Below are 14,929 nucleotides of genomic sequence, written 5' to 3'. Positions count from 1 at the left end.
GAAACTAGTCAATCTCAAAAGGTTACCTACTCTATGATTTCATTTATATAACATTCTCAAAGTGACAAAATTGTAGTGATTGAGATCACAGCAGCGGTTGCAAGGGGTTAGGGTTGGGGGGAAGGTGTGACTATTAAGTGGTTGCCGCAATGGTGTTTGTTTTGTGATGGAACAGTTCTATATTCTGAATGTGGTGATGGTTACACAAATCTACACGTGATAAAATTTCCTAAGACCACACACACCAACATCCATGGCCTCTCTCAAGTGCATGTAAAAACTGGCGAAATTTAAATAAGGTCTCTACCAATGTCAATTTCCTGGTATTGACAAAGTACTATGGTTATGTAAGATACTATCCTTGGGGAAAGCTGAATGAAGGGTACATGGAAACTCTGTACTATTTTCAAACTACTTGTTAGAGCTGCTTAAATAGCTATGATAGATATGTAGTCACAGGTTAGCATAGTTAGCGTAAGGGAAGCCATCTTGTAGAAGGGAACCATGTTGGAGCTATAAATAACCCCGATCCACAAGGCACCCCTTTGTTGAATCTGCAATGCTTTAGTTTACACGTAGCCTGCATAAGTCCACACCTGCTTGTGAGCAATATGCATGCTCTGCTACTTTCTCAGCCTTAGCTTACACATAAACCTGCCTATTGTGATAAGACAGTAACTTTTTGTTCTTTAAGTTTTCCCAGGAATGTAATGACCTTCAGAGAGGAGCCCCTATGCTGGTATCCATCACCGGTGACAAAAAAAAGGGGTGTAGTCTCAAGGACTACAACACCAGATGGTCACATTCCAAAACCACCCCCTTTCAGCCCATTTGCCCTATATAACTGTTTCAAAAGTTTGTAGTTTTAAGATGGTTATTTATGGACACTAGTCCACCATCTTCCCACTTGCTAGCAGGCTGTAATAATAATAAAAGACCCTTTCTCTCCTACCACCTTGCCTCTGGGCTGTTGGGTTATCTCTGAGACGAGTAGAGGACACCTATTTGGCGGTGACATTCTTGTGAGTCCTAAAATATTTTAAATAAGTTATTTTTTAAAAAGTGCATTATAGTGACTGTACACATTCATTTTACATAGCCATATTCCTGATTTGGGTAATTTTTTTTTATTATGAAGCAATGTGAACTTTTTCATTTTTAAGTGTTTTTTTTAATAGTGGTTGCCACTTTAAATATACTTAACATTGAATTCTTTCTATAGTTTGACAAAATTATTTTTCCATAGTTTTTCAGCATGGCATCCAATTTCTCTCTCTGCAGTTTTCATGAGGTAGGGATCATAACCTTTTGTTCTTTATTGTGATTACTTACCACATAAATCATTGTATCAAAATTATACTTGTCCATTCGATCTATAGCAGCTGCAAGATCTCTGAAAAAATGGCCATAAATCAAGAGTTACTAAGCAGATCTGGGTAACAATTTGTTTATCTATTTAATAGTAATGAGGCTTTTCTATTGAGAACTACTGTTATCCCACAGCTAGGGGTTCACTATCCACGCTTACATAATCCCAATACCATGCTTTGATACAAAGTAATAACAAAAATAGCTTCAGGAAAAGCAATAGCAATAAAAGTGCTGTGAAAAGCAATAAAACCAAAAATAAATAAAGCTCTGGGACAAGTAGTAATAATAACTAAAATAGTTCTGGGCAGAGTGTCTACAGGTACATATTTTATGATTTGTTAATTAAGCCTCTACTGGAAAGAATCATCTGTCATTTTTCTGCAATATACTCTCTTAAAGAACACATTTAAAACATAGGTGATGTGGTAGCTAAATGAGTATTCTCTAGCTACTCTTCTATTAGTACTATACTATCAAGGACTTTCCAAGTCTTAGATCAGTCATAAGCAATTCCTCCTAAGGTATTTTAAAAGACCATAAAGTCCTTTGACAGAAATTCCACTTCTCTCTTTTCTCTCTGATTAAGTATAAAATATTCAGTTTGCATGTAGTATGAAATAATGAAAAATAAACCATAAACTATGAAATTTCAAGTCAATATTATGAAAATATCAAAGTTTAAAATTAAAGCCATTTTTGGTTAACAATACATGACACTGGGAGGATTTAAAAAGTTCCTAGATCTTTTGAAATGTTCAGCATCATCAAAATGTCATTTGTATCCACCTCATTAAAATTAAATCATTTTAATTAATATTAAAATTTTCATGAGGGTGGGCAAATAGGAAAAATATGGCTTTTTTAGCCTTTTTGGCTCCTGAGAGACAGCATAATAATAATAATAAAAAAACTGTGAAACACTGGTATAGAAGATTATCCCCAAAATGAAGTCATAAATATACCTCCCCCCCATTATATTTTTTGTTTTGAGGCAAGGACAAAAAGAAGAGAAACTTTTTGATCCAATGAAAGAATAAAAAAGAAGAATGTAAGAAAAAGTTCTAGGCTGAGTTTGTAGAACCTGAATTTGAACGCCAAAGAAATGCCAGGTCAAATAGTTCAGGTTTCTCATTTCACCAAGTAGAGAACCATGGGCCAGAGAGGTTAAGAGATGGTCATGGTCTCAGAACAAAAAGTCAGGTCTCCAGCCTCCCCCTGCGCTTGTTAGTATTCGCCTGCACTTTTCTTTGTCTGTTCTAACAACTCCTTTAATTCACATCCACACACATAGATGCATTCTATAAGGAACCCACTGAAAGAGCAGAAACAACTAAAGTTAAAGCAAGGTGAAGAATCCAACAAGTGGCAAAAAGACAATTATTCTCCCAAAGAAAAAAGATAAAGTATAGTTGTTAAAGTAAATACACAGAAAAATCTAGACCTAGTGATAGCTCAAAAAAGACAGCACATCAGGATAGTTACAGAGTCTTTATGACAGGGAGCCTCTATGCTGAGTGGACACACTTCTTATAACCACTGCTCCAGGGTTTCTTTTCTTTTTTTTTTTTGTGAGGAAGATCAGCCCTGAGCTAACATCCATGCCAATCCTCCTCTTTTTGCTGAGGAAGACCGGCCCTGAGCTAACATCTATTGCCAATCCTCCTCCTTTTTTTTTTCCCTTTTTCTCCCCAAAGCCCCAGTAGATAGTTGTATGTCACAGTTGCACATGCTTCTAGTTGCTGTACGTGGGACGTGGGCTCAGCATGGCCGGAGAAGCAGTGCGTCGGTGCGCGCCTGGGATCTGAACCCAGGCCGCCAGTAGCGGAGCGCACGCACTTAACTGCTAAGCCATGGGGCCAGCCCTGGGTTTCTTTATTTAATCTGTCCAGCAATGATAAGCTGGCACAAAAATTTTTCTACTGTAGATTTTTTTTGTATCTAGAAAAAGAAATGTACCCCTTAGATATATAGGTTCTTCTCACTTCCTAACCCCAATGGTATGGAATTGATAAAGAGAAATGTCAAAAAGTAATAGAAAGTAAGAGATTAATGTTCTAAGGAACAGTAAGAGAGTCAGATGGTTGTTTAAAGTTGTTTGGAACAAGTGATAGTAATTAACAGCAACAATAAAATACCATTACTTTGTGCCACAAAAGTGGTTTCTGATCTAATCTAAAACTCTGGCCTGGGAGACACTAGAGCCGTTTGCCAGCAGTGCTTGCGTATGGCCGCATTTACTTGTGTGGCTTTTTTATTGTCCTATCATCTTCTTCCTATTAGCTTTGTCCCGGAAGTAAATGTGTTTGATAAAACACATTTTATCAGCTCTTACTGATTAATAGAGACTGCTCCTTTCCACAGGTGTCAGTCATGGAGATGAATAAAAAAATATAAGCGATGTGGCCTACTTCTCCCTCGGCCTATCTTACCACAATCAGAATGAGGTCTAGAACTTATGTCCATGTTAAGACGGTCTTTACAGAGTGACGACACCACTGAGCCAATATGGCCACCTTCCAGTACACGCTTCCTGCCAATGTGCAATTGTAAAATACTTCTAGTTGATTATGAGGTACCTCCATTTTATAGTTGTAGAACACTGTATTCAGCTGTGGAAATTCTATGATGTTTAACTCATTGTAAACAGTTTTCCAGTCACTTTTCTGATGATATTAAACCTTTCCAGGAACTATAACTGGCAATAAATAGAAACTAAATAGAATATTTTTGAATGATAAGAACAAGAGATTTAGAAATTAGGATTTGATAACAGTTTTGAGGATAAAATGATTGTCTTAGCATTAATCCTAGAACAAAGAACATGAAGTCATATACACATTCTAATGTTGACTTTCATAGAAGATACAAACCTGGTTGTATAGAGAGAAGTCCCATCACTTCGCATTACAGTACAAATTGAGGAGGGGTCACCATTCCCAGAAAGATCCACTACAGCTGTTCCTTTTCTGGAAATGCAAAGAAGTAACTCTGAAGCAATATAATAAATTAAGATCTTTAAAAGTATAATCTCTATAACATTATCTTTGGCAAACCAGAAGATATTTTTATTATTTAAATAGCAATGGGCAGTGTAACCAACAATGAAGAAAAACGAGAAGGAATACAACCTGAATGTATTAAAAGTGGGTATGATGTAATTAATATTTGGTTATCCTATATTTTTAAATCTGTAGCTCTAGATAAAGTACTTAGATAAAATCTTTAATATACCCATTTGGAAAATGAGATTTCAACTGCACTCTAACCATGAAATATAGTCTTCTTCTTTTTTTTTTTTTTAAAGATTTTATTTATTTATTTTTCCCCCAAAGCCCCAGTAGATAGTTGTATGTCGTAGTTGCACATCCATTCCAGTTGCTGTATGTGGGACGCGGCCTCAGCATGGCCGGAGAAGCGGTACGTCGGTGCGCGCCCGGGATCCAAACCCGGGCCGCCAGCAGCAGAGCGCGCGCACTTAACCGCTAAGCCACGGGGCCGGCCCATAGAGTCTTCTTCTAATTCAAGTTATTATAACATTCAATATTGGACTAATTTTTAACTTGCTAGAAAGTACCCTTGAGCAGTAAAACCATGGAATTCTGTTCTTGTCCTTCCTGCCTGACCAAAAATTAGAATCTGTAAATGGCGATCTAAAAATTTTCCTTAAGGACATATTGGGGAAGTTATGTTACCACATTCTCCATGTCTTCCTTATAAGAATGATGAGAAAAATTGCTCTTCGGTACTATGAAAACTGCCAGCTCTAAGCAACTGGTTTGCTTCTATATTACAGATGCCTGGGCTCCTATGACTGGTACTATTTCTCTGTTTGGTTGGCTGACAGGAAGCTCAAAGCTAAATTAGAAATATACCTCAAGCAAGGAAACAGAATCCCCGTGTGCATTATTATATGGTGCACTAACATCATCCCTGACTTCATATTATTTTTTCTTCCCCTCATATTTCCTCATTTCTTCATTTTACTCTTTCAAAAGCTTATCGTATTATAGTTATTTTCATAAGCTGCCTTTTTGAACAGAATGGGATTTTTCAAAAAGGCAGGGCTGAGTAAGAAGATGTGAGTTCTATTTCCTTTTACCAGTTATACCATTATCAGCTATGTGACCTTAGGCAGGTCACTTACACTTTCTGTGCTTCAGTTTCCTCATGTATAAACAGCAGATGACATCCTTTCTCCCAACCAAACCAGGATTTTGCTATGGCAGCAAGAGACAGCATGTGGGAAAGTACTTTGAACAGCAAAAAGTGCCATAAAAAATGCCAGGAAGGCTGCATACCACATTCTGTCGTCCTTACTGAGAAAAGACATCAATAGCAATTTCAAAGAAGAACAAATAACTTTACTAAAGTATAGTAACCTGATCGTACATTGTTTTCTGTAGGAGTCCTTTACTGTCCAGCAATTTTAAGACTTCTTGAGATTTTTCACGATAAAGTGATTCCCCTGAGTATTCGTCAAAGTGGACTCCTAGACGCTAAAAGGGTTCAGAAACAAAAGAAAAAAAGGTTATTTAAATGTCCTATTATCTAACCCTAAGGCAAAACAGAATGTTCTACAGTCTGTCACATAGATAGGATAAATAAAAACTAGATCAAGTCACTCCTCTGTTTAACCTTCCAATAGCTCCCCCAACACCAGTCAAGTCCTCACGATGATACTGTGCTGTATAATATAGTGGTTACCAGGCACATGTGGCTGTTCAAATTCAAATTAAATAAAACTGAAAATTTAGTTTCTCAGCCACACTACTCACTTCAAGTGCTCAATAGCTACATGTGACTGGTGGCTACCATATTGGTCAACAAGCTACAGAACATTTCCATCAGAGCAGGAAGCTAGACTGGAGAGCCCTGAAGAACACCCCACCCCACAACCTCTTCAACCTCTCCTACTGTTCCTCCTCTTGCTTACCTACTCCAGCTGCATGGGCTTCTTGACTGAAACTCTCCTCATTCTACTCACAGACCGCACATCTGATCTCCCCTTCCCAGCTTCATTTTTCTCCATAGCATCATCACCATCTAACAGCCTACATATGTTCTTATTTAATTTGCTCTGTCTTTAATTCACTCCCTGTCTCCATGCTAGAATGCAAAGTCCATGAGAGTAAGACTTTTATCTTTTATTCTGTTGTATTCCCCCCGACCCCCTAAAATATTCATTAAGTGAATGAATTTATACACATCACACATAGGCCCAAGGAAGCGAAAGAAAAAAGGATTTAGAAAAAGTGAAGGAATGATAGAAAAGCCAGACCGAAATGAAGTATCAGAATGTCCCCTGATAGCCTGTGAAATCCACAGGATTCAGGATTATTTTATAGCTCTTTCAGCCCAAAGAACAATATTTGAGTCCTAATTTTCAACTTAATAACAAATCTGTTCTAAAAACATGAGCTTAATAAGCAGCTTTACTACCCAGGAGTACCAGTCAAGAGCTCACCACATCACAGGAGAGCAGAAGGGAGAGTGGACAGGTACCTTGTAAATCCGAATGTACTCTTCTATGCTCAAGTCCCGAAAGTTTTGCCATAGTGCTAGTGCTTGCTTGTCTCCCAGTTCCAGTCGCTGGAAGAACTCACGCGCTGATCTTGCTACACTCTTATCATCTGCTGCTTCTTTATTAACTTGTACATAAACCTAAAAGCACAACAGTACATTAAATGAAGTACGTTACTAGTCACTGTTACCTTCAATAAGGAGGAGAAGAAACAAAACACAATCCCCAGAATTCTCACTTAAAGGTTAACCAGCTGGCCTCATCAGAGTGTAAATTTTCTTTTCTTTTTTTGCCACAGGCCCCTTCTCAAAATGTTTCTAAATGCACAAAGTAAAATAAATACATGGGATTACAAAAGAAAGTATTACACTGAAATAGTTATCCAAATATTTTTTAAAAATTAATTTGTGATATAGTAATGGAGGAAAATGCTGAATTTCTGGTAGAGGTTAGAGAAAATAATGAGTAATTTTTTCTTCCATCCAAGTTCACAGACCCTTAGGTTAAGAATGCCTGGTTTAGACTAAGCTAGCATTTCCTCTTTTTTAAAAAAATGTCAAATTATTATTCCTACAACTTCTCTGAGAAAGGTTGAACAAAGTAGGATGGTTCAGTCTGGCAAAGAAAAGGCCAAAGGATGATTTAGCAGTTGTTTAAATGAAATATTTTTTAAACTGTTCTCTAAATCTGCAAAAGACGACTGTAAAATAGGTGATCTAGAAAGACCTTCTGGATAGTTTGCTTAATTGCACTCCAACCTGGGCTCCTGAGAACTGTGTGGAGCACTCACTTCTGGAGTGTTTTTGCACCATCCATCTTGGCTGGTTTAGCTCTACACCCACTAGAGGCAGGACCAGAGGTGGATGGCTTATTAAAGGCTCTATCAGCTCTAGGAGTCTGTGTTCACAACACAGTTGTTAACCATTTTCCAGGCTCCAAAGTGCAAGGTTAATAAATAACATTAAAATATCAACATCAAAAGCTCAAGTAGTATTGAAGTTATGGATATGGACTATAAAGATTTTACTTACAAGCTGTAACTCACTTCCAGGTTGAAACATGAACAACAAATTTACTATCCTCATGTTTTTTCTAGAAAGCTATTAAGGTAGCATGAAAGTAATAAAAATTGGCAAACAAATTACCAAAAAAATATGAGGCCTCTAAACTCGTACAGTAATATCATCAAAATATCATGGCAGCAGCATTTGGGTAGAAAAAAGCAATTTTATTGCTGGAAAATACATTGGGTAATTGGGTAAGCCCTAATGTGGCTTATAGCCACTAGATACTACCAATAAAATGGACAGGGCATTACACATCTATCTCAAGGTAAAAATGTCTCAACTTTCACAGAGGGTTTGTATTAGTTACTAGAATGGCAGGCTTGAATGAATAACTACTCCTAAATAAAGGTTAAAACTACCTAACATCTTTTTTTCCTCTTTAAAGAATATTGTGCAAAAGGAGTTAACATAGCAGGCCTGAGACTGCTATCCTTAAAATGTCCTGCTCGCAAGGTTAGCCCTTGGCTGGCATCTGGCAACTTGGATTTCGGGTATGTTCCCAACAACCTAATGGATGAGTGGCTCACTGGGCCTAAACTGTTATAAACCATATTATAAACAATATGGTTTATGGTAAACACTTGCTTTCCTTCTGGGAGTTTGGAATTTTAGTACATGCTAAGCAGAGGATACCTACATGATCAACCTCCAGTAGAAACCTTGGGCATGGAGCATCTAATGAGCTTCCCTGGTAGACATTTCATACGTGTTGTCACAATTTGTTGCTGGAGTAATTAAGCACATCCTGGATGACTCTTCTCGGAAAGCACTCTTGGAACCTTGGCCTGGTTTCTTCTGGGCGTCACCTCATGTGCCTTTTCCCTTTGCTAACTTTGCTTTGTAACCTTTCACCGATTTCTCTATGGCATGCAGTGCTGTGTGATAGCATTTTACCCACAAGAGAACTTCTTTCAAAATTTGAGTCAATCCTCTCAAACCTTGTCGCTGCTTTATAAGCTAAGTTTATGTAATATTCTAAATCCTTTGTTGTCATTCCAACAGTCTTCACAGCAACTTCACCAGGAGTAGATTCCATCTCAAGAAACCACTTTCTTTGCTTATCCATAAGAAGTAACTCCTCATCCATTAAAGTTTTATCAAGAGATTGCAGCAATTCAATTACATCTTCAGGTTCCACTTCTAATTCTAATTCTCTTGCTATTTCCACACATCTGCAGTTACTTCCTCCACTGAAGTCTTGAACTCCTCAAAGTCATCCACGAGGGTTGGAATCAACTTCTTCCAAACTTCTGTTAATGTTGATATTTTGACCTCCTCCTATGAAGCACAAATGTTTTTTGTTGTTGTTCTCACAGCTACAGTTTATTGTAGCAAAAGGATATAGATTAACGTCAGCAGACTGAGAATGAGCATGGGGTGAGGCCCAGGAGAAACTAGGAGTAAGTTTCCAGTTGTCCTCCCAGTGGAGTCACATGACAGTGCTTAATTCTCATGGTAACTATGTGGGTCAATACGTGTGAAGTGTTGCCAACTGAAGAAGCTGACCCAAGCCATGGTGTCCAGGGTTTTATTAGGGGTCAGTCACACAGGCAGGTAGCACCATGCGACTGACCTTAGGTTCCCAGTCTCCAGCCCCTGGAGGTCACACTGGTATAGTAGCATGTTCCAGGGCCTCAGACTTATAAAAACAGGTATTCACTTGAACTGTTATCATAAATTATCTGGTCAAACTGATACAGGATACTCCAAGGCCTAAGGCAAACAAAAACACCTTTTCAGGCAGGACATTCCCAGGGCTCAGAAGTTCTCTCTCAAGAGCAGGTCAAGGTCTAATCCTTTCTTTAGAATGTGCAGAGTTTGAGCAACCAAGCCTGTTGAGTTCCCCCTTTATGGCAGATCCTCTGATAGGAAAGGACACAGATTAACACTGTAGTATCCTGCCAACTTTTTAACCTAGATGTATTCATGAAGAAACCATCAGAGATATCTAGCTTGATTGACATTTGGCAAAATAATTGTCCTGATTCTTAAAAAAATGTCAATGTTATGAAAGACAAAAAAAAAAAAAGGTGGAAAACTATTGTAGATTAAAGGAGATCAAAGAGACATCACAACTAAACACAAAGTGGAAGCACAAATGTTTTTAATGGCATCTAGAATGGTGAATCCTTTCCAGAAGGTTTTCAATTTACTTTGCCCACATCCATCAGAGGAATCACTATGACAGCTATAGCCTTACAAAATGTATTTCTTAAATAATAAGACTTGAAAGTTGAGATTACCCCTTGACCCATGGGCTGCAGAATGTTGTGTCAGCAGGCACAAAAACAACATTAATCTCATTGTACATCTCCATCAGAGCTCTTGGGTGACCAGGTGTATTGTCAATGAACAATAATACTTTGAAATCTTTTTTTCTGAGCAGTAGTTCTCAACAGTGGGCTTACAATATTCAGTAAACCATGTTGCAAAGAGATGTGCTGTCATCCAGGCTGTGTTGTTTCATTTAGAGAGCACAGGCAGAGTAGATTTAGCATAATTCCTAAGGGCCCTAGGATTTTTGGAAGGATAAATGAGCATTGGCTTCAACTTAAAGTCACTAGCTGCATTAGCCTCTAACAAGAGAGTAAGTCTGTCCTTTGAAGTTTTGAAGCCAGGCATTGACTTCTCCTCTCTAGCTATGAAAGTCCTAGATGGCACCTTCTTCCACTATAAAGCTGTTTTGTCTACACTGAAAATATGTTGCTCAGTGTAGCCACTTTCACCACCTTAGCTCGATCTTCTGGATAACTTGCTGCAGCTTCTACCTTAGCATTTGCTGCTTCACCCTGCACTTTTGTTACGGAGACGGCTTCTTTCCTTAAATCTCATGAACCAACCTCTGCTAGCTTCAAACTTTGCTTCTGCAGCTTCCTCACCTCTCTCAGCCTCACAGAATTGAGGAGAGTTACAGCCTTGCTCTGGATTAGGCTTTGGCTTAAGGGAATGTTGTGGCTGGTTTGATCTTCTATCCAGACCACTAAAACTTTCTCCATATCAGGACTAAGGCTGTTTTGCTTTCTTATCATTCGTGTGTTCACTGGGGTAGCACTTTTAATTTCCTTCAAGAACTTTTCCTTTGCATTCACAACTTGGCTAACTAGTACAAGAGGTCTAGCTTTCAGCCTATCTCAGCTTTCAACAGGCCTTCCTCACTAAGCTTAATCATTTCTAGCTTTTGATTTAAAGCGAGACATGTGACTCTTCCTTTCACTTGAACATTTAGAGGTCACTGGAGAGTTATTAATTGGCCTAATTTCAATATTCTTGTGTCTCAGGGAATAGGGAGGCCTGAGGAGAGGGAGATAGGTGGGGGAACAGCCAGTAGGTGGAGCAGTCAGAACATACACAACATTGATCAATTAAGTTTGCCATTGTATACGGGTGCAGTTCGTGGCGCCCCCAAAACAATGACAACAGTAACAAAGATCACTGATCACAGATGACTATAACAAGTATAAAAAGTTTGAAATATTGTGAAAATTACTAAAATGTGACACAGAGACATGAAGTGAGCAAACGCTGTTGGAAAAATGAAACGAAAAAACTTGCTCGATGCAGGGTTGCCACAAAGCTTCAATTCGTAAAAATTGCAACATCTGCAAAGCGCAATAGCAAAGTACAATAAAACAAGGTACGCCTGTACATGTGTCCATAAACGGTTTGCAATTCAAAATCTCTCTCACACACACACATATACACGTGTGTGGGCACACAATTTAAGAGCAAATATATACAAAATGTTCTTATTTTCAGAAGAGAAAATGTTTTAGTTTTATTTTTTTTTTAAGTCTAGGACTTTAAATTCAAATAGCCAAACATTTAAAAATGTAATATGCATTCAAATCATTGAGAAGAATATTTTTAGAAAAAACTTCACAGAATCTTTTCCTTTTCTTAAAATTTAAAGTAGAAATAATTAAAACAAAAAAACCCTTCCTAAAGCTTGAAAAATCTTGGCATTTCAGCAATTTGTAGTTATAAACCAAACATTAATGAAAATCAACAGACACTATCAAATAGAACAATAGAAGGGCCTTAATTAGCACTTAACAATCTGCCTGCAAATGCACAATATAAAACTATAACTGTTAACATTCATCACCATTTTAGAAAAAATGCTTTTCCCATCATAAAACAAATTTAGTATTATGTACTTCTGAAATTATAGACAGTTTTAATTTACAGTTACTATAAACCTTTTCAAAGCAGGCATTTTGAAGACAGCTTCCTCTTGAGGCTAGATCTAGACAAAGGGAATACAAAGGAAATTTTAAATTTGGGTTTGATAATAAGACAATGTGGCTTAAGCAAAGAGTTTTTGAGGACAGAAGCATAATTTTGCTTTGAGTTACTAAAATGCAAAAGCCAGCTGTATTTTCATTACAGAATAAACTAAATGTCTGAGATTTCCTTAAAAGAATATTAATCTTTTCTTTTCATTATGTTGGGATTGCCAAAAAGCATTATTACATTTTATTTCTAATTTAAATGATTAAGATAGAGTCAGCTCTTGGGATGATTTGCCCAGATGTAAATAAGTGTGAAAAATAAAAGAAGTAGATATGGCTTCTTACTCCCTTCTAATTCCTTGAATTTGATTCTAGATTCCATTAGCCACCAAGGCACCATTTAATCCCTTGGTGCAGGGCTCTAACTCCATCCCTGGTGATTTTTGTCTTAAAACTGAGAGAAACTGCTAAGAATGGTTAGCATAACTTGGATATTAAAGATCCTGTTATGTGTAAATTTATTTATATTTATCTATCTTAAAATGCATTTAATTTTTATCTCATTTTTGGGAAAAGAACATATTAACAAATTCATGATCTTAATTCAAACAAACAAGTTCATTTAGTTTAATGTTGTTTCATGTCTTGATCAAAAATTGCTTAGAGAACTGCTGGTTAAGAGATTCCTAGTGTTAAATGAAATATTAAAGAAATTCAAACAAATTAATATAATTTAATATATCAATACATCAAAGAGTTAACAAAAAAGTCAAAACTTGCTAGGTAAAAAATCATTTGAAGTAATTATTTCATTAATTATCAAATTCTTCCTCCTTAGTATATCATTAGCAGCATGTAAACAGCATTTTACCATCCATTCATCTTCTTTTAATATCTGGAATATCCTATTTTTATTCTCCGTACATATATAATAACATCCATGATATCTTACACCTTTATTCAAGGTTGCCAACTACTTACTCTTGTAGATCACCACGCACTAGTGCCTAATAAATACATTTCTCATGTTGAAAAAAGTGTTTTTTGCACAGTTCAGTGGGGTGGGATAATGACTGAGCTAGTCACATGTACTCTGGCCTTGCTCGGTATTTCCAACCTTGTTCTAAGAACACTCAGAGGACAATGAGACACTGTAGCGCTGTCCCAGAAGAGTAGGGGTTAGGGAGAAAGGCAAGCAGCTTTGGGGAGGACAGTCAAGAGCAATGGGGAGGCAGAGAAGCTCCCAGGAGAGAGGAAAGGAGAACTGCCTAGACTGGGAGGGGATAAGGGAACACTTTCAGGAGTAGCAGAAGCTGGGGCGGTAGCGGTCCCTCAGAGGAAAACAGTTCACCATGTCCCTACACAGGGAGGCTGCTCTCTAGGCCTGTGGAACTCGGTCACAGCAAGAACCTCGTCGGTGAGCTTGTCACACAAGCAGGGGTGTTTGCCTGCAAGACATCATGAAGGCTTGGATACTGGGCATATCAGTCAGGCCCAGTGTGGACTGAAGAAAGAGAAGGCGTACACGCCCGTCCTGGGATGCACCTAAGAACTTGGGGAAATCTGTGTGATTTGGGAGGTGCAGAATCCCTAGCAATGACTTAAGCTGACTCTCACCAGTCTCAAAATGGATGGCTGGGTTCAGATTTAATCAGGCTTATAATTTAAGAGCTATTTCTTCCATATAACTGTTATAACAAATAAAATTCATATCAACCATTACAATAACTTTCCCTGAAAAAAGCAGCATGACCCAATCAGTAAAAAACTCTTGAATTGAATTCTATATAAAATAAAAATGTCTAACTGCATAAATAATCCTATATATGTCTAGAATCGATTTAGTCTTGAATTTTTTCCTTTACTTCAGTTTGAGAAACTGTTTGAGACCCTCAAGCCAGGAAAAACGTGGTCTCTTGAGGAATAGATGACTTCTTCCACATTTTTAAAAAATGAGAGCAAGTAAACATTATCACTCATCAAATTGGTGCTTTGATCTTTTCCTGTTTTCTACTTATTACTTTTTTGTTTTTTTGCTACTGATACAGGGAAGGTCAGGGTTAAATCTCTTATATAATATTACCCAGTAACAGATTATCCTCTGACTTTCTATGTGTTTTTTATTAAATGTTCATCACTGTAATTACCTCAAATCCTTTTAGAAAGAGGCAGGGTAAAACTAATGAAATTCTATGGGGGTCACTTTGAACTTAAGAAAAAATTTATACTATTTGTGTTAATATATCATGTTACCTTTATAAATGCCAGCGCTAGGGTGCAGGGGTCATGCACACCTTATTGGCATGGTATTTATCTCTTACGAGAGGCTGCTCATATTTCAGAGGAATTTCTATGGTTATCAAAATCCATATTAATAAACTACATGTAATGAGTCAGTTCTAAAACCTGTAGCAAAAAAAAAAAAAAAAGCTGGGTTATATGTTCTTAAAGGAACAGTGTTAGATGTTATCAAGCTCCAGTCAAGTAGTTTAAATCTAAGAGGAACCCTGAGAAATTACTTTTAAAAACTATTAAAACAGATAAAAGTAAATGATGACACCCATATATCCATAATTTAGATTTAACATTTGTTAACTTTTTACTGTAGAAATTACTTTTCAATATAAGAGGAAGGGCTTTTTGATAAATGTTCCAAAGCATATTATAAATGTTTTCCTTGAATGAATAGTGTGAATTTTAAACAGCAAATATATTAGTTATTTAACCCGTCAGCCAAA

At 37.2% G+C, this 14,929-nt stretch overlaps 1 protein-coding gene across 3 annotated transcripts in view; it reads right to left on the bottom strand.

The window, feature by feature from the left end:
- Positions 1-14,929, bottom strand: part of RARS2 (arginyl-tRNA synthetase 2, mitochondrial) — a 57,159-nt gene that overhangs the window by 5,682 nt on the left and 36,548 nt on the right. For all 3 annotated transcript variants that reach the window (XM_058566660.1, XM_058566662.1, XM_058566663.1), the window contains 4 exons: positions 6,874-7,032; positions 5,761-5,867; positions 4,242-4,337; positions 1,333-1,393 (listed from right to left, as the gene is read on the bottom strand). In XM_058566660.1, the coding sequence (XP_058422643.1) occupies positions 1,333-1,393; positions 4,242-4,337; positions 5,761-5,867; positions 6,874-7,032 (423 nt within the window). The remainder of the gene's footprint in view (positions 1-1,332; positions 1,394-4,241; positions 4,338-5,760; positions 5,868-6,873; positions 7,033-14,929) is intronic.

This window comes from Diceros bicornis, chromosome 23, assembly GCF_020826845.1.
Source record: "Diceros bicornis minor isolate mBicDic1 chromosome 23, mDicBic1.mat.cur, whole genome shotgun sequence".
NCBI classification, from domain to species: domain Eukaryota; kingdom Metazoa; phylum Chordata; class Mammalia; order Perissodactyla; family Rhinocerotidae; genus Diceros; species Diceros bicornis.
This window is presented reverse-complemented; position numbering and strand designations above follow the sequence as displayed.